General features: G+C 49.8%; 1 protein-coding gene and 1 pseudogene across 1 annotated transcript; both read right to left on the bottom strand.

Moving 5' to 3' along the window:
* On the bottom strand, window positions 1-14,731 carry LOC138770337 (zona pellucida sperm-binding protein 3-like). Its single transcript, XM_069949366.1, has 5 exons — window positions 14,606-14,731; window positions 14,303-14,435; window positions 9,791-9,909; window positions 336-439; window positions 1-257 (listed from the first exon to the last, which is right to left on the bottom strand). Exons 1-5 carry the CDS (start codon window positions 14,653-14,655, stop codon window positions 76-78), a joined length of 588 nt encoding a protein of 195 aa, XP_069805467.1. The 5' UTR covers window positions 14,656-14,731; the 3' UTR covers window positions 1-75.
* Window positions 14,662-22,789, bottom strand: LOC138770342 (zona pellucida sperm-binding protein 3-like; annotated as a pseudogene).
* Window positions 22,790-24,484: the final 1,695 nt, after the last annotated feature.

Raw genomic sequence — 24,484 nt, 5'->3', positions numbered from 1 at the left:
TCAAGCACCTGTAGGAGAGATGAGCTGTAGACAATAGGGTCCTTGAAGACTTGGGACATTATTGATGGGAGTAACTCACCCATTGTTAGAGATGATCTCATAGCGAGGAGTGGAGGTCACATCTGGGGTAATGGTGGCCACACAACTGTCCACAAACAGGATCATCGGGGCATGGTTCTGAGTGTCCAGAGAGGCTTCTATGAAGAACATGTCACCAAGCTGGAAGACCAGCGATTGACTGGGAGCACTCCAGTCCGCTGGAGAGAAGATACTGGGGGATAAGTAAAGGCCAGGAGACTCAGAACCCCCCACCCTAATACTAGAAAGCTTCTTACCAGTCATGAGACGCAAGGAGAAGGCCAGCCGCTCTTCTGAGGTCACGGTGCTGCTGAATGGGATCCATGTTGGCTTGATGGCCTTACTGCTCACATTACCATGTCTACACAAGAAAGAAATTGTACTAGGAAAGTGGGAACAAAGCCTAGGACCCATATCAGTACATGGCCAAGTAATAGATACTTGCAAGTAAAAGGTACAGAGAAAAAAAAAAAAAAAAAAGGAAAGAAGAACTCAAGTCATAGCAAAGTGAGTAGGGCTTAAACTGAGGTGGTTGAACCCAGGTAGGTAGCTAAGGAGTTTTGCAATAGTTTGCGCTTTAAGGCACGTATTGTAAGACTTAAATTCCCATTGTACTTGAACAAAGCTTTGTTTAGGTTGTCCAAACAATAGTTTTGCAACAGCTGGAGGGCCGCAGACACCCTATTCCTGCCTATGGGGTAACCAGTAGAGAAGTACAGTATTAGAATTGCGATGCCCTGGCCCCTGGGGGCCACTTCCGCAGTGCTGGTGTTATGAGCGGGCAATGACCGGGGCAGCTGCAGGGGTTATACTTGTCACGGTATAGGCCTGAGGGCAGCACAGCTGTAGGGCCGGTCTGTGGAATCTGCGGGTGATGATGGGCATGCGATTCTTCGCTGCACTTAGTCAGGGCACCAGTTAGTGGACACCAATGCCAGGGTTCAGTAACAGCGGTTTTATTATAGAAAAGGTAACTAGTAGCAACAGTTCTGTCCGGATGCAACCGGGTATATAGCAGGCTTTGACAAATAAGGCAGGAGTGGTGCTGCATAGGCTGTGAGAATACGTGCCGGATGATGGGAGTAGGAGTATGAGAGGAATAGCGTTGCTGGGTGGATTAGCTTGAGAATAATACTTGCTGTGAATCCTTGCAGCGATGAGGAGAGATAACGGAATGACACCCAGATGAGAGAGAAGAATCCGGTCACTTGAGCAGGCAGATACAGCCAAAGACTTGAATACAGCAGAGCACTCGATCCACAACTCCTCTGAGGCAGGAGAGGGACGACACACATCCTCCTTGCTTGGAAGCAGGGGGAAGACTAACTTGTTAGGAGGAAGTGGGAGGTCACATGGTTGCTCCTGGCCAGAACTAGTCGGCCATTGGAGGAACCATGGTTACAGGTCACGTGATCAACAGCCTTGCATACCACTGTACACTGTAATAATACACAGGAATACATGACAATACACATGAAAATGCACATTACCAGAGAATACTAGGGGAAAACCAGCAGCAGTTGCAGTGCAAACACTTACCAGAACAGGCATTGACACAGCAATAGAAATGGCCATAATAGGAGTAGTAGTCTGCATGTTCTGGGACACTGCATACCTCCCTAGCAAATTTGAGCCGACCTCGGCGAATCTAGAAGGCAGCAAACATGAATAGACTGGACAATCAAACAACAGGAATGAATTATGAGAGTGAGTGTGATGAGGTGTGTGTTTCCCACGCCCAAGGCACAGGTGAGAAGAGAGAGAATGAGAAACCCTAGTGGCAGGACTTCACCTAGGGGTGCCTAACGTACTCTGGCGACCAGGTAGCTAGTGCGTGAACCATCTGACGTGTAAGCCAGGACAACTTAACTGCTGGCGGGGGACCCTCAATATTCCAGCCAGTTAGACAGTAGGTTTTCTGTTAAATGTGTTACCCTACTGGAAAAGAGAACTGTGAAGACCTGTGTACTACCTTGGCGTGTCTGTGAAATGTCTTGGATACCTGGAAGAGAAAAGAACAAAATAATAAAAGCAAACATACATGGGGAGCTCCCTTTCATACCACTCGATCACACACACAAGCACTCCACAGGCCAAACACACGAAAAGGCATCCAAGGTGTTATATGTATGGACCAGTGTGAAGGTTAGGTATGACTATGTGTGATAACTACTGTGTTGGGACAAGACAGAGGCGAACAAATACTGGAAACAAAAGGAAAGGAAACACAAGGGACAACAAATACTGCGAGGTCTTGAGGAGAACTGGCTCACATGAATCTGAATGAAACCTGAGAGAAATCTGAATGAAAATCTGAGAAAAATCTGCATACGAACTGGCTCAACTAAATCTTTCCAGCTATAGAGATAATAATAATACACAATAATGAGACTGGATGAGAAAATACACTCCTACATAAACTGGACTTTCTCTGAGGTATATGTAAACTGACTTCTCTTACTCAGAGGAGGAGCTATCTGTCTCAGACACTGGAAAATATACTGTTTTACAAAAGAGGCGCTCTACTCTGAGGCTATCTAAGTAACCTTGTGCTTACTCAGAGGAGGAAATACAAAGACTTCGATAACACTGAAATGCAATAGTAGGAAAAGTGCAATATTGAAATAGGTGCAATGATACCCTGTGTGGAACCCACAATCACAGGAAAGTGCATTAGGAAGGAATGGGTTAAGTGTCTCTGTGAGGTAGAGTCTCTTTTAGGCAATTGGAACATCGTCCATGTAAAAGGCTCTGGGACAGGCACTAGAGAACCTTTTGTTATTGTAAGTGTCCATCAGCTCATGGCTGGTTAGTACAGGGAACTTGGTCAGGAGGACCAGGCACGAACCTTGAACGTTGCAGGAACTGGAACAAAACAGTTAGACAACAAAACAGTTTAAGGGCTCTGGTCTCTGTAGCGAAGTGGAGGAATTCCTCTGGTAGAGCGCTCAGACCGTCTCAGCGGAGGATCCTCTTCAACAGTGATTGGTGCAGGTACCGGTGGAAGATCACCCCCAGTGTCTGGTTGTAAAGATGGAGTCGTTGGAGGCACAATTGGAAGTGGAGAAACCGCTGAAACGGGTACAGGGAACGCTGGATAGCCTACGGCCATGAGGAACGGTTCAACTCGGAACATTTCTTCCAGAGAGAGAGGTTTAGCTGGAGCTGCTGGGGGAGCCGGAGGCGTGGATGCAGGTACCGGACACGGTGCTGTAAGGCCCTGTAGGTCCTCCTTAGTGCAACGTTTTATCCTATTCCGATGCACCGTCTGTGGGGCTAGCCCAGGCTTTTTGACTTCATACACATCAGTCTCTGGGTAAGGGATAGAGGAGATGACATAGGGCTCAGGCTCCCAAAGGCTTTCAAGTTTGTGAGAGCGATGATATTTCTTTAGCCAAACTTTATCTCCCACTTGTAGTGGTGTGGCATTCGCCCTTTGGTTGTAGGCATCCTCTTGGCGCTGCTGAGCCTCCCCCATCCTCCGGTCAACAATTTCCCGGGCATCCTGGATTCTCCTCTGATGTTCCCGAACCCAGTCCGTTTCAGGTAGGGGGTTGAGGGTGTCAGGAGCTTGGACTCCAAGAGCACGGTCCTGAGGAAGTTGGCCTTGGCGGCCGAACATCAGGTAGAACGGGGAGTAGCCAGTTGAACAATGAGTGGTATTGTTATAGATCTCCACTAGTTCATCCAACAAGTGGGGCCACTCTACTCTCTTGGTCACTGAAGCCGTTCGGAGCATGTTGATAAAGACCTGGTTAATTTTTTCACACAGACCATTCCCTTGAGGGTGATAGGCCGTGGTGCGGAGCTTCTTACATTCATGGTAGGCACACAGCTCCTGGAAAAGTTGCGACTCGAAGGCCGGACCCCGGTCCGTCAGCAGAGACTCTGGGCACCCATAGTGCTTTACATACTCCTTGTAAAAAGTAAGAGCAGTGGTCTTGGCGGTCAAGTCCCTGACAGGTACCACGACTACCCACTTGGAGTAGTGGTCAACCATGGTGAGGGCGTAGGTATACCCGCATCTTGTAGGGGCTAGCTTCACATGGTCCAGGGCGACTAGCTGATTCGGCCGGTGGGAGGTGATTGGATGCAAAGGGGCCCTGACTTCTCTTCCCCCAGCTTTGGAGATATTACAGGCAGGGCACTCAGCACACCAGTTCTCGATGTCAGCCCTCATCCCGATCCAGTAGAACCGCTGTCGGATAGTGGCCTCTGTCTTGTGTACCCCGAAATGACCGGACCGGTCATGGTAGGCATCTAACACCATCTTAGCGTCTCGTCGGGGAATGAGGATCTGGTGGCACCTCTCCCCAGAGACCGGATCAAGAGAGTTCCGCAGGATCAGTCCCTTCTGTAAGAAGAGCCTCTTTCTTTGCCTCCAGAGTCGCCTGAGCTCGACATCAGGATAGGGCCTCTTTATCCGCATGGGGACCCGACCAGTAGAGAGGTAGTCATAGATCTCCCCCAGGACACGGGACTCTTCCTGGATGGTCTGCCACCTGGCCAAGTCTTGCGGGGCCCTAGGTGGAGGCGAAGGCGTTTCAGGCCCGGCTACATCAATAGCACTCTGGGTAGCGAACCTTTGATAGAAGGGAGGCATTTCTACGTCTTCCCAATCGCTGTCCTCTGGGGCCTCTTCGCCCTTGGATAGTCGGGACAGAAGGTCTGCATTGACGTTAGCCTTGCCACTGCGGTACTTAATTTCAAACTGGAAATTGGCCAGTCGAGAAGCCCACCGCTGCTCCAGGGCGCCCAGCCGAGCAGTGTTGAGATGCGCCAACGGGTTGTTATCCGTATAGATGGTAACAGGGGTGGCAGCCAGGTAGTCCTTGAACTTTTCAGTGACGGCCCACACTAGGGCTAGTAACTCCAACTTGAAGGAGCTATAATTGTTATCGTTCTTTTCAGCACCCCGAAGACTCCGGCTGGCATAAGCTACGACTCTCTCTTGGCCATCTTGAACCTGGGACAGCACAGCTCCCAGGCCTTGGAAGCTGGCGTCTGTGTAAAGCCGGAAAGGAAGGTTATAGTCCGGGTAGGCCAGGATAGGAGGCGTGGTCAACAGGCGTTTCAGGGTTTGAAAAGCAACCTCCTGCCGTTCGGACCACTCGACGGGGAGTCGTCGGTTGTAGCTTTCTCGAGGGCAACCCCGGAGTAACTCATTGAGGGGCTCGGCCACTTGGGCAAAGTGGGGAATGAAGCGGCGGTAATAGCCGGCAAATCCCAGAAAGCTTCTCACCTCCTTGACGGTCTTAGGGGTATCCCAGTGTTCCACAGCCGAGATCTTCTCTGGATCGGGTCGTATCCCCTCAGCACTCACAACGTGCCCCAGATAGTTCACTTGGGGTTTGAGAAGGTGGCACTTGGAAGGCTTGATTTTCAGGCCGTGATCGATTAGGACCTGGAACACTTCAGCCAGATGATGGACGTGATCTTCGTAGGTACGTGAATAGACAATCACATCATCTAGGTAGAGCAGGACACTCTGAAAGTTGAGATGGCCGAGACACCTTTCCATCAACCGCTGGAAGGTAGCGGGGGCGTTGCACAGACCGAAGGGCATGCTGGTGAATTCAAAGAGCCCCATGGGGGTGGTGAAGGCCGTCTTCTCACGGTCTTCGGGTGCCATGGGCACCTGCCAGTACCCACTGGTGAGGTCCAAGGTGGAGAAGTAGGCGGCTGACCCCAAAGCAGCAATAGACTCTTCGATCCGGGGCAAAGGATAGGCATCCTTGTGGGTGATTGTGTTTATCTTCCTATAATCCACGCAGAACCGGATGTTACCGTCTTTCTTCCTCACGAGGACAATAGGGGCAGCCCACGGACTCTGACTCTCTTGGATAACGTTAGAGTCTTTCATCTCCTTGAGCAGTTTCTTGACCTGCTGATAGCTGGCAGGAGGGATTGGCCGATGTTTCTCTTTGATAGGCAGATGGTCCCCAGTGTTGATCCGATGCTGGACCAGGTTGGTCTTCCCGAAATCGAAGGAGTGTTTGCTGAAGGCCTCGTGATACCTTTTGGCCACCTTGAGGATGCCGTGGAGGTATTCAAGTGGGGTATTGGCATCGCCAATATGGAGTTCATCCCACCAAGGGGCGAGAGCCCTGTTTGAGTCCCTTTGAGTGCCACGGATGGAACTCTGATAGGCGATGGTCTCCTCACAGATGATGTCCTCAGGATCGAGTTGGTATAACATGGCCACGGTGGTGAACTTGGGTAGGTCAGCTGAGGAGTCTCCAAGGTTCACCAGACGGACAGGGACCTGACCATTGGAGACGGTCACCAGGCTCCTAGCGGCCCTGACAAGAGGTTGCCCCTCAATTTCAATAGCATCCAGAAGGGCCACATAATCAGCATTGTTGAGGCCTGGACGGACCCTGCACCAGATGAGGAACTCACTGTTAGCTGGGATGGTGATCGGACGAGCATCTTTAGTGCGGACACGGCAGATTTCTCCTCGAGGATTGGCAAATTTCCGCTGAGCGGCGAGCACCTTTATGGTCTTCTGAACGGCTTGCCTGTACTGAGGAGACATAGCACAAGACATAGAGGCATTCAAGGCATCCAACACTTCAGTGAATACATGGCGGATAATATTCATGCCTAATCACACGGTCCCACTATCTCCCTGAGCCTCAGTAACAATGATACCCTGACGCGCTAGCTCCCGCTTCCCTATGCAGACAGTGGGTTCCCAGTAACCTAGTTGCACAATAGGACGACCATTACTAGCAATAAGTTTCAGACGGTATTTCTCAACTGGACCTAGGGTTCTCAGATCCCAATGTTCTTCAAACACATGCCTCGGGATAGTGGTAACCTGGGAACCTGTATCTACCAGAGCCTCCAGGGGGACTCCGTCCACCCAGAGAGTCACATGCGGGCATTGTGAGAGGAACCTTGAGAACCACTGTGCTTCCTGCGGGCCTGGATCTCGACCTCCTGGGTGTTGGCCCTCGGACCCAGGGGTAGCCCGTTTAACTGATAGCACTGAGAGCGGTAGTGTCCATGTCGCCTACAGTGGCGGCAATAGGGGCGCTCAGGGGATCTAAGTCTCGGTGGAGGAGGCCGATCGGGAACTGAATACTCAGGGCAGGGGTCCTGTGGTGGTGGAGGTGTTGGATAGGCCCCTTGTAGCCCCCTTAGGGCTTGGCAGAGAGAGTCAACCACTTGCGTAAGGAGAGCAGGGATCGCTGGTGAATTAGCCGGGATAGACTGTTGGGCAGCTTGTATAGCGGAAACTGGTGGAACCATAGTGGGCACTGGAGGTGGGGGTATAGGTCCCACCGGATCCGGGCAATCCGAATCTGGAGTACAGCCGGCACAGGGATTGTCAATGCCAACCACCCTCAGAGCCAGAGTCTTGAAGTCCAGGAAAGGCATTGTAGGGTTTTGGGCAGCTAGCATACGCAGTTGGCTCTGGATGAGTCTAGAGTCCACCCCCTCTATGAAGCGGTCAGTGATCATACTCTCCACAGCTGAGGGGTCTATGGTATCAACCTGTCTCAGGGCCCGGTAGGCAGATTGGAGTGCTAGTGCATAGTCTCTGAGGGTCTCACCTGGCCTTTGTCGTCGGTCATAAAACTTAAGGCGGACCTCCGTGGGTGACTGTACCTCAAATTCTTTACTCAGCCGGGTCAGGATCTGTTGTACATTAGCTTTCTCCGTAGCTGGCCATGACCGCACCTCCTCGGCAGCGGGACCCTCAAGTTGTCCTAGCAGCAACTGCACCTGCTGAGTGGGAGAGAGTGAGACAAGTTCAAGGGTGCGGGAAATTTTTTCCTTGAAATCAGCCAACGTGTGGGGTTCTCCTTTATAACTGGGAAGATTGTTGGGCCCAATGAAGAATGGGACCGCTGCGGTAGCCATAGCAACGGGAGCCGCGGGAAGCCTTCTTCGGGCCGTCGGCGAACTGCCGGACCCGTCAGAGTCACTGTGATGGCCGGTGGACATGACGAGGGGTTCTGGTGTAAGGCGCCTGGAAGAAAGTAGGAGCGAGGAGAGCTTGCGGGAACAGCAGGCACCGATAGGCAGGGTGTCCGGGACCGGAGAGGAATAGGGCGGAAGTCAGCATCAACACTTCCGGCGGTCCGGGCACAATCTCCTTCCCTCCTGCAACAGAGGCTTGGATACTGCAGGGCCGGGGCGGAGCGCGCGAAGACAGTGCGTCACCGGCTGACTTGACCCCTTAGCAGGCCGCAGCGCGGCAATAGCAAAGCCTCTGGGGGGATTAGCAGTACAGTTCTGGGGGCACTGACAGTTGGCACAACACAGTCTGAATCCTGTTCGTGACGCCAAAAATGCGATGCCCTGGCCCCTGGGGGCCACTTCCGCAGTGCTGGTGTTATGAGCGGGCAATGACCGGGGCAGCTGCAGGGGTTATACTTGTCACGGTATAGGCCTGAGGGCAGCACAGCTGTAGGGCCGGTCTGTGGAATCTGCGGGTGATGATGGGCATGCGATTCTTCGCTGCACTTAGTCAGGGCACAAGTTAGTGGACACCAATGCCAGGGTTCAGTAACAGCGGTTTTATTATAGAAAAGGTAACTAGTAGCAACAGTTCTGTCCGGATGCAACCGGGTATATAGCAGGCTTTGACAAATAAGGCAGGAGTGGTGCTGCATAGGCTGTGAGAATACGTGCCGGATGATGGGAGTAGGAGTATGAGAGGAATAGCGTTGCTGGGTGGATTAGCTTGAGAATAATACTTGCTGTGAATCCTTGCAGCGATGAGGAGAGATAACGGAATGACACCCAGATGAGAGAGAAGAATCCGGTCACTTGAGCAGGCAGATACAGCCAAAGACTTGAATACAGCAGAGCACTCGATCCACAACTCCTCTGAGGCAGGAGAGGGACGACACACATCCTCCTTGCTTGGAAGCAGGGGGAAGACTAACTTGTTAGGAGGAAGTGGGAGGTCACATGGTTGCTCCTGGCCAGAACTAGTCGGCCATTGGAGGAACCATGGTTACAGGTCACGTGATCAACAGCCTTGCATACCACTGTACACTGTAATAATACACAGGAATACATGACAATACACATGAAAATGCACATTACCAGAGAATACTAGGGGAAAACCAGCAGCAGTTGCAGTGCAAACACTTACCAGAACAGGCATTGACACAGCAATAGAAATGGCCATAATAGGAGTAGTAGTCTGCATGTTCTGGGACACTGCAGAATCTCCTTTGAGGCCCTTTTATTATTATTACTGTAGTTAAGAGAACGTGGGCCCAAGGGAAAACACCTAACAACGTCCAGTTTCTGACCCAACAAGACATGCATACCGAAGGGGTGGGTTATCAATAGATGGCAGTCAGACGAACATTTGGCCCATGCAAAGATCCATAGAAAACAGTTACAGGGATTTACATGGAATAGCCACTTTGAGGGATCCCATGGACCATTTTCTTTAGACCACCAAACACTAGTACAAGGTTTCTTAAAGTGACTGTACCTCCAGGCTCAGGCAAAAGCACTGGAGGCGGGCCAACCCACCCTTAGTGGGAAGAAACCCCAGCCCCTCCAAGACGTGACTCCCATTAGAATCAATGGAACCCTATGATAGAGGGGCTAGGGTTTCCTCCCACTAAGGGTGGGTCGGCCCGCCTCCAGTGCTTCAGGCTGGGCCTGGTGGTACAGTCACTTTAAAGGCTCCGTCAATTCCCTACAAGCCCCCCTCCTGCATACTATATAGACTCACCTTGGATAGAAGCACTTGATGGGAACCACAGCAGGGTTAAACCTGGTGATTGGCACATTGCTGGGAGAAGTGGGGGTGTAACGTAGGATGGAGTTGTAGATCAGCCAGTCTGGAGTCATCTGGAAGAAATTAGTTACCTGGTTAATACTTTGGAAACAAGGGGGCAATATTAGCAGGCACTTTAGGTTTCACATAGATGAACTATCATTCTCTCTCTATAGTATCTGAACATTACAGATAAGGGGGGCTTATTACATATAAGACAGATCACTGATTAACATTACCAGGAAGGCCTAATGGAGCCATTACCAGGAAGGCCTAATGGAGCCATAAGACCTTGCACAATTCACCTGCTAGTGGTGTATCCATTCATCATACTAGCTATAGACACATCAACATTTGAGTGTAAACCTATTGAGAAGACTTCTTCCCATGTCCTTCAGCCATCACTCACCTCTAAGCTGTTTCCGCAGTCCTGAAGACTGTTCTCAAAGACCACAACAGTGTCTGTAGTTTGAGTTCCTGGGGTACAGGAACCCAGGGACAGGTCTGAGGGCCTCACCAGCTTACCATTACCATAGAAGTCTCTCTTCACCATCACCACTATCATGTCCTCACCACACTGCACACTGATAGGGGAGGATGAGGGTTGTAGTGCAAGCTGTCGGGACTGATAGTCTGCTCCAAGACTCCTGGAGCCCCATCCGTATACAGGCTGAAGACTTCTCGGAGACCCAACACCAGAGACTGAGTGAGACTGAGACCAAGGGTTTGCTCTAGGAGAGCCCAGTCTAGAGGAAGATTGTCCAAGTCCTCTAGAAGATCCCCATCCAGCCTGGTTACTCCTCCACCAAGTGTCATACTGGCGCCGGGGTCTAACCGAGGAGCTGCTAAAGCCTGGTCCATAGAGCAGAACCACTAAGAGCCAACTCCACCTGATCCACAGCTCCATCCTGACTGCAGGACAAGTCACACAAGGAGAAGGTGGAGGAGGCTGAGCTTTATACCCATCACACGGCCATCCTCCACCTGATGCCAAATTACACTCAGCTGCTGGGCCTCCCCCCCCACCACTAGGCCTCCCCCCCACCACTAGGCCTCCCCCCCACCACCACCACATCTGATGAAGAGACAGCCATGAGGAGGAGTCATACTAGGAGCTTCTTCCATGCCTTTGAGTCTATTCACGTCAGATATTTTAGTTGAGGTTCACATTACATTATTGGGGGTATCATCTTCATGCCATTCCCTATGTGGTAAAACTGACATGTTATTTATGTTCGTTGAGTCAGTACAATTACAATTATACCCAATATATATAACGTTTATTTTATTGCTTTTAAAAAAAAAATAACTTGAAAAAACATAAAACGTGTTTAAAATTGCTTGATTCTGATCCTTATAGTGCTGTAATTTTTTGGCCTATGGGCCTGTGTGATGTAAACATTTTTTGTGCCATTATCTTTTTATCTGTGTCGCACTTGTGTAAATGCAATTTTTTTTATCTCTATTTTTCATAAATCTGATGTGACCAAAAATCAACAATTTTGCACCTTGGTGGTCTTACGTCGTTGACCGTGTGAGATCAGGGATGTTATAACTTAACTGATTCAGCATGTGGCCATAGCAAATATGTTTGTTTTTAGTTTGTATTTTTATTTAAAAAAAAATAGAAAAGGGGGGGGGGGGGTGATTACTATGAAAAAAAATTTAATTATTATAAGGGTATGTTCACACTACAGAATCTGCGTGGAGACTTCAAGTCCCCCTAACCGACTCGCTCATAGGGATTAATGCAGTACATATGTACTGCTTTAATCTATCAATATATTCAAAAGGCCACACAAATGATACAGTGATCGTTCAGGTGGCCCAACTGCTAAATTTGGTTGTTCTGTCTAAAAGCAGTGTGAATGAGCGCTAATCTCACTGATCTGCACCCATTTGTGGTTCGTGGACAGCCGGCAATCATTATGACTAAAAGGACCCTTACTCTATAGTCACTGTCTTCATACATAGCTACTATCAGCCAACCACAGTGCAGTTTGCATTGTTCCAAAGATGACCAAACAAGGGTTCAGACATCTGCAAAATTGGGATATTGGGTTGATTAAAATTGCTTTTTAAAAAGTTGACATAGAGTCTCAGCCTGAGATGAAAGCAGAACATGCTGGTTGCTGGTGGGGGGCTTGTTGGGTAACAATATGGCAGCCTACCTCTAGTGAACCGACCGTACATTAACATATGGGGGCCCCATAGCAAAAAGACTGTACAGCCCCTCCCCCACACAATGTTACATCATTCTCCCAGGCCAGTTGAGTATGCCGGTCCTGAGGCAGACCATGTTTCGCTGGGCCCCCTGCTGCACAGGCCCCATGATAATTGTGTGGTCTGCCTCTGTGGTAGCTACACCAGTTATATAACAAACGGCACCAATGATAATTTTATAAATATGACACACAGATAAACTATTGGGGATGGCAGCTAGCAGGAGGGCTTCTGGTGTTCACTGGGTCACAGTGGCCAGAAGTGGTGATACCCTCCCCAAGACACAACGGCACGGAGCTTTGTGAATGGTAAGTGTGGGTGCACTGGACCACAGAGTCCAGCACTTAAAGAAACAACTTAAGAACTTTAGTGCAATACAGGTGAATATCTCTACTTGGTAAAGGTGCTAATAGTGCTTGATGTAGTAGCTGACAGTAAGTAGAAGTGTTGCTTGACTGGATAGGTTCAAGAACTGTCTTAGGGACCCTGCCTAATTAGTGCAATACTCTGCAGTGATGGTGTGTAAGATAACCTCATACTCACGTTTGAATGAGACCGCCCTTTGCCAAACAAGTCCAACAAGTGTCAGGTTTGGAATTACGAGTCCTAGCCGTGAATTACTGGGTGAAGCTAACACCTCAAGGTTCCCAGAGAAGGCCAAGCAAGTATCAGCGGAACACGTCAGCATGGGCTCTTTGTTCCACTGCGGATCAGTCACTGTACATTGTCCTGATATTTTATTAGGGTCCCAGGTATAGGCAGGGCTGAACCCAGGTGCCAGTTCCCTTATCACCGCATAATGATTTTTCTAGTCCCATGAACTTCTTAAGGCCGTAAGCACTCTTTTGTCCTCATTCCTTGTGGCTGCAGCGAGTGGGCGAGTCTGCCCGGGCGATCGCTAGATCGTCCATGCAACCCATAGGATATAGGGGCAGTCTGCTGCCGCTGATACTATTCCACGATGACAGATCGCTGCTATACAAGTTGTTTGTCTTTCAACATGTTGAAAGACAAATTACTTCAACGATCAACATGAACGATGTCGGCTGATCATTTCCTCCTATTCCACGGGACGATAATTGTTCCATGGAATAGGGCCTTTAGAGCTCTGGTTCCCACCAAGGGCTCTGGCCATCTCCACCATCCCCCCCACCAGAAACTTATATGGAGTGACTGGGTGTGTTCTCCTAGTACTAGGGAACATACTAACAAGATGGATGTGATCGGTTGCGAGTACGTGTGGTACCTGCACAACAGTGAATATAGAGCAAACAGCATTTAACCCTTTTACCTCCTACCTCCTTCAGCTGTACATAGAAATGTGGTAGCGTAATGGTGCGTTTGCACAGGTGCGTTTACAAAGGCAGATTTATCTGACAGATTTTGAAAGCCAAAGCCAGGAATGGATTTGAAAGAAGGACTCAGTCTTTCCTTTATGACCTATTTCGTGTTTATGGTTATTCCTGGCTTTGGCTTCAAAAATCTGTCAGATAAATCTTCCTTTGTAAACACACCCTAAGACACCAAGTGAAGATAGTGTGGAAAAGCACCCATCATCCTAGAGTGTGGCACCTGACCATTACTTCTGGACAGGTGACAAACCTTAGTAAAACATTCATACTGGAAGACTGCACCTATTACCAAGCCTTGTCTCCAATACTGAACCAATCTGATGGGAATTTCTTACTGAAAATAGTTTGGAACACATTTCATAATATTTGTCACAAGCTTAGCCATGTCCAGTTCCCAGAGGCTACATGACACCTAGGGAAGCCCACCACCTACTACAGAGCAGTATTTTCCTGTAACATGAAAATAGAATTCCCCCTGACCTGAGTAGGTGTCCTCTGCCCTAAATTACTTTATGGTACAGGAGCAAGGCCAAGTATTGTAATACACAACATCCAGAGTGGGGAGTATGTATAGAACACTATGTAAACCTCAGCCTAGTGTGAAAGAACTTGATCACTCATACTGTACGACTACATTAGACCCATAGGTGATACAGTCATCCAGGACCTGTACAGGGACCAGGTCTTCAGCCAACATCGATGAAGTCAACTTTTTCGGATCTCAATACCAGCCAAACTTTTGCCCATATTGAAGTGGACGACATGAGTTTACAAAACTGTGTTTATTTCTACAGATTCTGGAGTAGATCGCTTCAGAAGACATTTTCTAACCACAGCAAGAACAATGACAACAACTACTGTAGTGAGCGATCCAAAGGCCGCCATCACCCACAGCTGGAGAGGTTCCTGGCCTGCACCCATCCTGGAAGCTTGGGCGGTTCCTGCTCTGGACTCCTGGTCTGGCTTTGCTCCAGTCACTAGAAGAGGACCCAGGGTGGCCAGGCCATGCTCCTCCACCTGAGAACCTGTCAGAAGAAGCAAAGTCAGATTGTAGATCAAAATTGACAGCAACTCTTTTAGCACAATCATGCTCACAATGCTTATACCCATCAAGACCTGATAAGGTCAAGTCCAACACTTGAAAACCTTTATAATACCCAGCCTCTCCATGATAATGCATCAAATATTAACTCACCAACATCTCTCTTCCCAAGTCCTCTTGGCCTCCCAAGGTACGAGCCCCATGCTGATCTGGGGCCTGTAGGAGCAGCACAGTTCCCGGTGGCACAGCACTGGCAGATCCCACTAGGGCCTTCTATAGATGACCAGCTAGAAGAGATTCAGACAATTCTTGAGTGACCACCACCATTATGTAGTTGTATATTCTGAATATTCAGCCAGTCATACAGGTATATTCTGAATATTCAGCCAGTCATACAGGTTCCTACCTGCTGGATGCCTTGTTGTAGGAGCAGGCCTTGTTCACTGGATCAGGGGTCTGGTCAATGGCAGCAGCTCTCAGGGAACAGGTGATAGATCTGGAACATTTAGCAGACATTGTCACCCTCTAGACCCCCCCACTTACTTACTTTAGTGATCAGGCTGTGTAATATGGCCCTTAACCTATAGTAACTTAATCTGCTAGACTGGCGCTTTCTTACTGAGCCTATTACACGGCTCTATCATGTAGCAAGGGCTGCACAGACATAGTAAGCAATGTCTGTGCAGCCCTATTGTAAAATATATACCTTAGAGGTGGTGTCCTTCAGCCGCTGGCACTTCTGAGTTGGTCTCCGGCTGAGTGGCCTGTCACTTCAATCACTGCCCAAGATTGCTCAGCCAATAACTGGCAGATTGTCACTTCAGGGACCAGCTCAGAAGTTCTCATGGTGGCTGCAGGCAGAGGGTAGACGCAAGGAGGACACCAAGGAGCATGGAGAGGCATGTACATGTAGCGATGTGTGCCTGATCATTTTAGGCTGGAACAGTCAGCCAATGATTGTGTCATCAGTTGATAGTTCTTTATTATGGTCCATTTACAGGGAGCGATTATCGCTTATATTTTAACGACAACATTTGAGCGATAATCTGTTTGTGTAAACACAGCGATCAATCAAGCGACAAGTCGTTGATTGTGGTCTTTCGACGTGTTCAATTGCTTCATCTAAAAAGTCTTAGATTGATCCTATGTGGGAGATGGTCTTAAGCGATCTTAAATGATTTCTTCAAACAATTACCCTTTATCTAAATACTGTTATCAACTTTTTTTTTCCTTTTCCAGCAATGATTTGATTTTTATAAGGCAAATTATCGCTCCGTGTAAATGGACCATTACACCAAACAATCTGCCAAGTCATCCTAGTTAGGGCTATTACACAGTGGTGATATGCCAAAGTATAGGCACTATTAAAAGCCTTGAGACAGGTTTTATGTTAGTCCCGATTTGTATATTGGATATTCCCACTATATTGAACACTAAAGTCACTACAAGATCACTAGTCCTTACCAGAGAGATGGCACTGTCTGTGAACCTAAAGGCATCCACTATGAAGCGTAGAGTGTCTGCTTGAGGTCTTGGAGAAACAGACTGAAGAGGAATCTTCTTGCATCCCGTCCATCAAGCACCTGTAGGACAGATGAGCTGTAAACAATGGGTTCCATGACGACTTGGACAGTATTGATGGGAGTAACTCACCCATTGTTAGAGATGATCTCATAGCGAGGAGTGGAGGTCACATCTGGGGTAATGGTGGCCACACAACTGTCCACAAACAGGATCATCGGGGCATGGTTCTGAGTGTCCAGAGAGGCTTCTATGTAGAACATGTCACCAAGCTGGAAGACCAGTGATGGACTGGGAGCGCTCCAGTCCGCTGGAGAGGAGATACTGGGGTATAAGTATAGGCCAGCAGACTGAACCACCAACCTAATACTAGAAAGCTTCTTACCAGTCATGAGACGCAAGGAGAAGGCCAGCCGCTCTTCTGAGGTCACGGTAGAGCTGAATGGCATCCATGTTGGCTTGATGGCCTTACTGCTCACATTACCATGTCTAGACAAAAAGTTAACTAGTGAGCTACATTATACTAAATTCATGCATCTGACATCAAATCTACAGAAAGACAGGCTTAAAAGGACTGTACTACTGCATGACCATGAACTGCAAAGGGTTATGGACTAGAGATGAGCGACTCTACATTACAGAAGTGCTTTGTTTGCTCAGCGGCCTGCCTATGATCTGTGACCCAGGCACCTGAGGTGGAGTAAGGGGCCTATTCAGTGGAGCGATAAATCTGCCGATTATCGCTCTGTGGAATAGAGAACGATCAGATGATTGTGTCATCGGCTAATCGTTCAGCTGGATTCAAACCTAAAATCGGTCACCACCCGGACATCACTACGTGGAATAGCGGGCACCTGACGATTTCATGATCATACATTACCTGTCCAGGCTGCAGGTCTTCTCCCAGTCCCGCGCTGCAGCATCAGCTTCAGAGCGGCCCGTCTGAGCTGAGAGAGCGCTCAGCCAATCACTGGCCAGGACTGCCACGGCCAGTGATTGGCTGAGCGCTCTGTCAGGCCGCTCCGAAGCTGATGCGCGGGACCAGGAGAAGGAGAAGACCTGCGCTTGGACAGGTAATTATGGAACAAGGACTGCAAAGACATAGGTAACAATGTCCCTGCAGCCCTCACTAACGATTGTCGGGCCGTGGAATAGGCCCAGTAATCGAGCACCAATCTAGCAGATCGGCGCTTGTTTATGTCATTGATCAGGCCCTGCTCGGCCCCTGGAATAGGACCCCAAGCTGTAGCCAGTCCTGGGAAACTTCTCCCAGGTACAAACCAGCTTTTCCAGGCACCTGCGGTAGAGCAGCACGGACTTCAAAAGCAACAGGCTGATAAGCAGATTGCAAAACAAAGCAAGTTCACTCATCTCTAGTCATTTTATAAGATACTACTAATTTAAAAAAAACAAAAAAAAAAAAACACTACACTATAGAAGTACTAACTAGAACTGGTACTAACTTCTATAGGCTTTTTGGAAGACAGTTGAATGCAGCCAAGTGTCGAACTATCTAGTAAACATGTCACTAGCTTAAACTGAATGTACCACCAGGCCCAGGCTGAAGCACTGGAGGTGGCCGACCCACCCCTAGTGGGAGGAAACCCCAGCCCCTCTGATGTGACTCCATTAGAATCAATGGAACCCTATCATGGAGGGGCTGGGGTTTCCTCCCACTAAGGATGGGTCAGCCACCTCCAGTCATTCAGCCTGGGCCTGGTGGTCAGGGGCGGATTATCGTTACCATAGGCCCCGGGCTGTTCACCAAGCCTGGGCCCCCCCACCCCACTATAACTTTGGCAGCACTAGCCTGGGGTTCATAGTACAGGACAGATAATGTCATGATTTGTGCAAAATTGCCATAAAAAGAAACTGACTTTTTGCAAATCATGGCGGAAGTGTAGCCAGGAGACAGTATAAGTCTGTTTGGGTGGTCATGGGCCCCCCAGGAGCTCAGGGCCCCGGGCTGCCGCCCGAAACACCCCTATTATAGTCCACTACTGCTACTACAGTCACTTTAGGCTCCTCAGAAACGCTCTACAGGCCATTCATACTGTACAAACTCACCTGGGGTAGAAGCACTGGATGGGAACCACAGCAGAGTTAGATCTGATGATGGGCACATTGCTGGGGACAGTGGGGGTGAAGTTTAGGATGGAGTCATAAACCAACCAGTCTGGAATCATCTGGAAGAGAACACAAGATTTACACATTAAATAACTTCTGCTGAATTCTGTATAAAAGCTCCTACAAATGACCTTATACAAGGATGACACATAGAGGATCGCATGGCTAAACCAATGAAGACTAGACATTGTCCAAAAAGAAGCCTGCAGAATATAGACACATGGAAGTTACATCTGTAGAGCTATCGGCGTGACTAGTGTCATACCATATATACCATACTAGAGAGCTACTGTATTACTAGAAGTGTTCTTATGTCCTCCAGCCATCACTCACCTCTATAGTGTTCCCGCAGTCATGAAGACCATTCTCAAAGACCACAACACTGTCTGTAGTCTGAGCTCCAGGGGGGCAGGAACCCAGGGACAGGTCTGAGGGCCTCACCAGCTTACCATTACCATAGAAGTCTCTCTTCACCATCACCACCATCTTGTCCTCACCACACTGCACACTGATAGGGGAGGATGAGGGTTGTAGTGCAAGCTGTCGGGACTGATACTCTGCTCCATGACTCCTGGAGCCCCATCCATATACAGGCTGAAGACTTCTCGGAGACCCAACACCAGAGACTGAGTGAGACTGAGACCAGGGGTTTGCTCTAGGAGAGCCCAGTCTAGAGGAAGATTGTCCAAGTCCTCTAGAAGATCCCCATCCAGCCTGGTTACTCCTCCACCAAGTGTCATACTGGCGCCGGGGTCTAACCAAGGAGCTGCTAAAGCCTGGTCCATAGAGCAGAACCACTAAGAGCCAACTCCACCTGATCCACAGCTCCATCCTAACTGCAGGACAAGTCACACAAGGAGAAGGTGGAGGAGGCTGAGCTTTATACCCATCACACGGCCATCCTCCACCTGATGCCTTATTACACTCAGCTGGGACTCCCCACCACCACCACCACATCTGATGAGGAGACAGCCATGAGGAGGAGTCATACTAGGAGCAGCCTCCATTTCTTTGGGTCTATTCACATGAGACCCTTTATCAGGGTCGTTTCTTGGGCCGGGCGACGGCACGGGGCGCCGAGAGTTAGGGGGCGCTGGTGGCTCCCCCGGGACCTCACACAGCCTGGGTTGGATAGCGCACCACACGCCCCCACACCCAGACGTCACCCGGCCGCCCGCCATCTCGCCCCCCCGATCTGTCAGATGAGCGGCACGGGACGCTCATGTGAGCGACAATCCCGTCCGCAGCTGCCGCGACCGCGCTCATGTGACTTGTCCCGGCCGTCCTTGCGCCTCACCTACTGCCTGCACTCCTCCAATCAGCGCAGAGCGGGAGCGTGGGGCCGCTGCGGCCGGCCGTGGTGCACGCAGCCAATCAACGTGTTCGCCACGGCCGGCCGCAGCGGCCCCACTCTCCCGCTCTGCGCTGATTGGAGGAGTGCGGGCAGTAGGTGAGGCGCAGTGACGGCTGGGGCAAGTCACATGAGCACAGTCGCGGCAGCTGCGGACGGGATCTGACAGACCGGGCCACTACTACTGCTGCAGCTGAGAGGTGAGAAGACAGCCATCTATGTAATATGAAGTGGGGTAGTGTGTATGTGTGAGGAGGAAGGGGGGGTCAGGGGGATTGTGTGTGGAGAAGGGGGGTCAGGGGGGACAGTGTGGAGAAGAGGGGCTAGGGGATATAGTGTGTGGAGGAGGGGGGGAGGGGGGGGGGGGTCAGGGGGATAGAGTGTGGAGGAGGGGGGGGGTCAGGGGGATAGTGTGTGGAGGAGGGGGGGTCAGGGGGGATAGTGTGTGGAGGAGGGGGGGGGTCAGGGGGATAGTGTGTGGAGGAGGGGGGGGGTCAGGGGGATAGTGTGTGGAGGAGGGGGGGGGGGGTCAGGGGGATAGTGTGTGGAGGAGGGGGGGGGGGTCAGGGGGATAGTGTGTGGAGGAGGGGGGGGGGTCAGGGGGATAGTGTGTGGAGGAGGGGGGGGGGTCAGGGGGATAGTGTGTGGAGAAGGGGAAGGGCAGGGGGATAGTGTGTGGAGGAGGGGGGGGTCAGGGGGGATAGTGTGTGGAGGAGGGGGGGTCAGGGGGGATAGTGTGTGGAGAAGGGGGTTAGGGGGATAGTGTGTGGAGGAGGGGGGTTTAGGGGGGATAGTGTGTGGAGAAGGGGGTTAGGGGGGATAGTGTGTGGAGGAGGGGGGGTCAGGGGGATAGTGTGTGGAGGAGGGGGGGGTCAGGGGATAGTGTGTGGAGAAGGGGGGTCAGGGGGGATAGTGTGTGGAGGAGGAGGGGGGTTAGGGGGGATAGTGTGTGGAGGAGGAGGGGGGTTAGGGGGGATAGTGTGTGGAGGAGGGGGGGTTAGGGGGGATAGTGTGTGGAGAAGGGGATTAGGGGGGATAGTGTGTGGAGAAGGGGGGTTAGGGGGGATAGTGTGTGGAGGAGAAGGGGGGTTAGGGGGGATAGTGTGTGGAGGAGGGGGGGTTAGGGGGGATAGTGTGTGTGTGTTGGGGGGGGGGCGAATGGCATAGTGTGTATGTGGGGGGGGGGGGGGGGGGGGGCACTTTTATCAAGATTCGCCCTGTAGTCAAAATTACCTAGAAACTGCCTTGCCCTTTATGCTGGAGCTACATTGGCACTTTGCTTGCACAACACATAGATTGTGTCACACTGTAAAGGCCCTATTCCACGGAACGATTATCGGCCATATTCGGCCGATAATCATCCCTTGGTGTAGGAGGCAATGATCAGCCGACATCGTTCATGTTGGCTGATCGTTCACGTTGAAAGACAAACAACTTATGGTGCGTTTACACAGACAGATTTATCTGACAGATCTTTGAAGCCAAAGCCAGGAACTGACTATAAACAGGGATCAGGTCATAAAGGAAAGACTGGGATCTAACCTCTTTTCAAATCCATTCCTGGCTTTGGCTTCCAAAATCTGTCAGATAAATATCTCTGTGTAAACGCACCCACAGATCTTTGAAGCCAAAGCCAGGACCAGACTATAAGCAGGGAACAGGTCATAAGGGAAAGACTGAGATTTCAAATCCATTCCTGGCTTTGGCTTTAAAAATCTGTCGCTCTCCACTCATAGTACTGAGGTGTCACGTTATCGTCACGTGACATCTCGCTGTGTGGCCATAGCATTAGGCCACAAACATCAAGCCTTACCTAGTGTCGGATGTATTTCTAGGTACCCCACTGTCCTGTCGCAGCCCCATTGTGCCAGCATACTGCTCACACTAAGACTATATTTACTCATGGCAAGAAAGACTAAAGTTCCTGCCATGGCATAGTCTTCTGCTTTTTCATGTGGAGCCAGTTCTGCCGCCGGCAGTCGTTGTGCAAACACATTTATAATCACTGAATAGAAGAGAATATATAAAGCAGCATAAGAACATTAGGAGAGCTCTGTAAAAGCTGCATCAGATATTGTGTCCTGTTCACACCTGACACCACACTAACATGATCACAAGTGTGATGCATCTTAGATATCATTGAGGCCTTGTACCTGTGGTTGCCTGGCTGCTGTGAGGCCTAGTGTGGTGTCCCACAGTTATTAAGGCAGCGGTCAGAAAGTTATTCCTTCAGTGGTCATGAAGGTGCATTCTCTAGTTTTACCACAAGGTACCATTGTTGTTTAAGCTTTATTATATGTTGCACAGCTGCAGTCACTATAGGGTTAATGTTTTTGCACCACATGGTCTGTGCCAGCCAATGAGAGATGCTCTTCTTTTTCTACCTATCCCTGCACTCTAGACATCCACAACACAACCCTTTGGGGAACAGTCCAGTGAAGTCTAGCTGTGATAGTGGACAGAGACTTTGGAGACTTTCTTTTGTCAAGCTATACCCACAGACACTATGCAGTGTTAAGCTACTAAGGGAGAACAAGTCAGATATCACCCCAGCCCATGCCGAGAACCTCTCTTAAAGGTGCAGGGTGGTATCCTAAGGCAGAGGAACTGACCCGGATAGAGCAAAGCAACCGTAACCAAGGTCTACGTACTCTATCTTGCAGACCAGTTGACACAGGATAACTTTGGACACTTGGCTACACTCAGGTAACTAAGACTGGGGCTTGTGTCACCCTCATAGGACGGGTAACTCGACACTGCAGGGCAGAAGGTGGTTTTCGCGACATTCAGGTCGACACACGGTCACAAGTATTCACGTCTCAAGTATTCTACAAGTATTTCATCTTAGAAGTTCCAGCAGAGCACATTATTACACTAGGTTGGGGCTCTCCAGACAAACTCCTCTCCACTCTTCTACTCAATGCTCAACTGAACCAGTACTGCTATTCTACCTCAGCACTTCAGCATCTCTCAGCACAGATTCAGTGAACTCAAGTCTGTATCTCAGGAGTCACTTGTTACCCTACTATGCTGTATTGCAAGAGATTTTCAGTAAAGATCAGTTTATTTATTCTACTGGGACTCGGTGATCATTGCACCAGCACCTACACACAGGCTACACCATCCTTGGATCACTTTTCCCTTTCTGTGGGTGGCGGTACCGACAGTACAGGTGGGTCATCTCTCCACTCCAGGATACCACGATAAGAGTCCAAGGGACCCATCACAACCCGGCAGGTCATCGACCATTGGGGATCAGTATAATCAGCCACTGCACAAAGCAGACATACCATCACACCCGTCTGCTGAGTTGGCACTGGCGTCTCAACAGAACTATCACTGGCTGAGCTGTACTACACCACTGACCAACTACCATAGAAGTGGCGTCACAAGGAACAAACAGGTGACTGGTCAGACACCACATTAGTACCTGTGGTTGCCTGGATACTAGTGAGGCCTAGTACCTGTGGTTGCCTCAATAGCAATGAGGCTTAGTACCTGTCGTTGGCTGGATACCAATGAGGCCTAGTACCTGTGGTGACCTAGATACCAGTGACCCCTAGTACCTGTGTTTGTCTGGATGGCAGTGAGACCTAGTACCTGTGGTTGCCTGAATACCAGTGAGGCCTAGTACCTGTGGTTGCCTGGATACCAGTGAGTCCTTGTACATGTGGTTGTCTGGGTACCAGTGAGGACTAGTACTTGTGGTTGCCTGGATACCAGCAAGGCCTAATACCTGTGGTTGCCTGGTAACCAGTGTGGCCTAGCACCTGTGGTTGCCTGGATACCCGTGAGGCCTAGTACTTGTGGTTGCCTGGATACCAGTTAGGCCTAGTACCTGTGGTTGCTTGAATTCCAGTGAGTCCTTGTACACTTGGTTGCCACAATACAAGTGAGGCCTAGTACCTGTGGTTGCCTGAATACCAGTGAGTCCTTGTACATGTGGTTGTCTGGATACCAGCAAGGCCTAGTACCTGTGGTTGCCTGGATACTAGTGAGGCCTAGTACCTATGGTTGCCTGGATACCAGTGAGACCTTGTACATGTGGTTGCTTGGATATCAGTGAGGCCTTGTACATGTGGTTGCTTGGATACCAGTAAGGCCTTGTACATGTGGTTGCCTGGATACCAGTAAGGCCTTGTACATGTGGTTGCCTGGATACCAATGAGTCCTTGTACCTGTGGTTGCCTGGATACTGGTGAGGCCTTGTACCTGTGGTTGCCTGGATACCAGTGAGGCCTTGTACTGTCCCTCTGCACATAGACATATTACATTCTAGTAAATTTGGGGGGATAGTCTAATGAACGGCTTTGTTTTAATTGAATCTGTACTCAAATAGAAAACACTGGGTTTATTGTATGTTAACACTGAAGTGGTCCAGGGTGTTAGCACTAGCTCGCACAAAGGGTGCTGAGCCAGGGGGTAGATGCCCCTTGAGGATGGCTGGGATTTGTGGTGCTCCTCATCACTGTAAAACATGATAGTGCCACAGGGCAATGGTTCTTGCATTCCCTAAGGGCCGGCGCAGAGGTAAAAGGGACTTAAGCAATGTTAATGGAGCAGATTTTTTTCTCCCCCAGAGGTACACCCCAATATGGTGTCTGGATTATGGAGTCACCCAAGATAGTTAAGGTGCAATGGAAACCAGGCGTGAAATGAGTCATCCATAAGAAAGGCCCTGTAGAAAGTGCGACACTAGTTCCAGATTACTATTCCAAGGTGGCTAAAATCCTTCCATTGGCTCACCGGGGAGGGTCAGTTCAGGGAGCTGGAAGTCTCTAGGCCTGACCAGAAGCAAATATACGGATTCTTGATTACTCTATGGAGTACTGGCAGCACTTCTCAGATACATGAATACTCTATGAGGCAAAGTTTAATAACGGATAACTTTTGGTGGTGGCCACAGCCAGACTGGAGGTTCTAGATCTCTAGATGTGGGCCCCATAATCTAGTCTGAGTAATTCAGCTGGCCTATGTGGCTGCAGAAGCAGACCACATCCCCCCATGTGTTCACCAATAACCTCACCTTGTTG

Source organism: Dendropsophus ebraccatus, chromosome 1 (genome assembly GCF_027789765.1).
Source record: "Dendropsophus ebraccatus isolate aDenEbr1 chromosome 1, aDenEbr1.pat, whole genome shotgun sequence".
Taxonomy (NCBI): Eukaryota; Metazoa; Chordata; class Amphibia; order Anura; family Hylidae; genus Dendropsophus; species Dendropsophus ebraccatus.
Note: the sequence above shows the minus strand (reverse complement) of the source record. Positions and strands in the feature narration are given on the sequence as shown.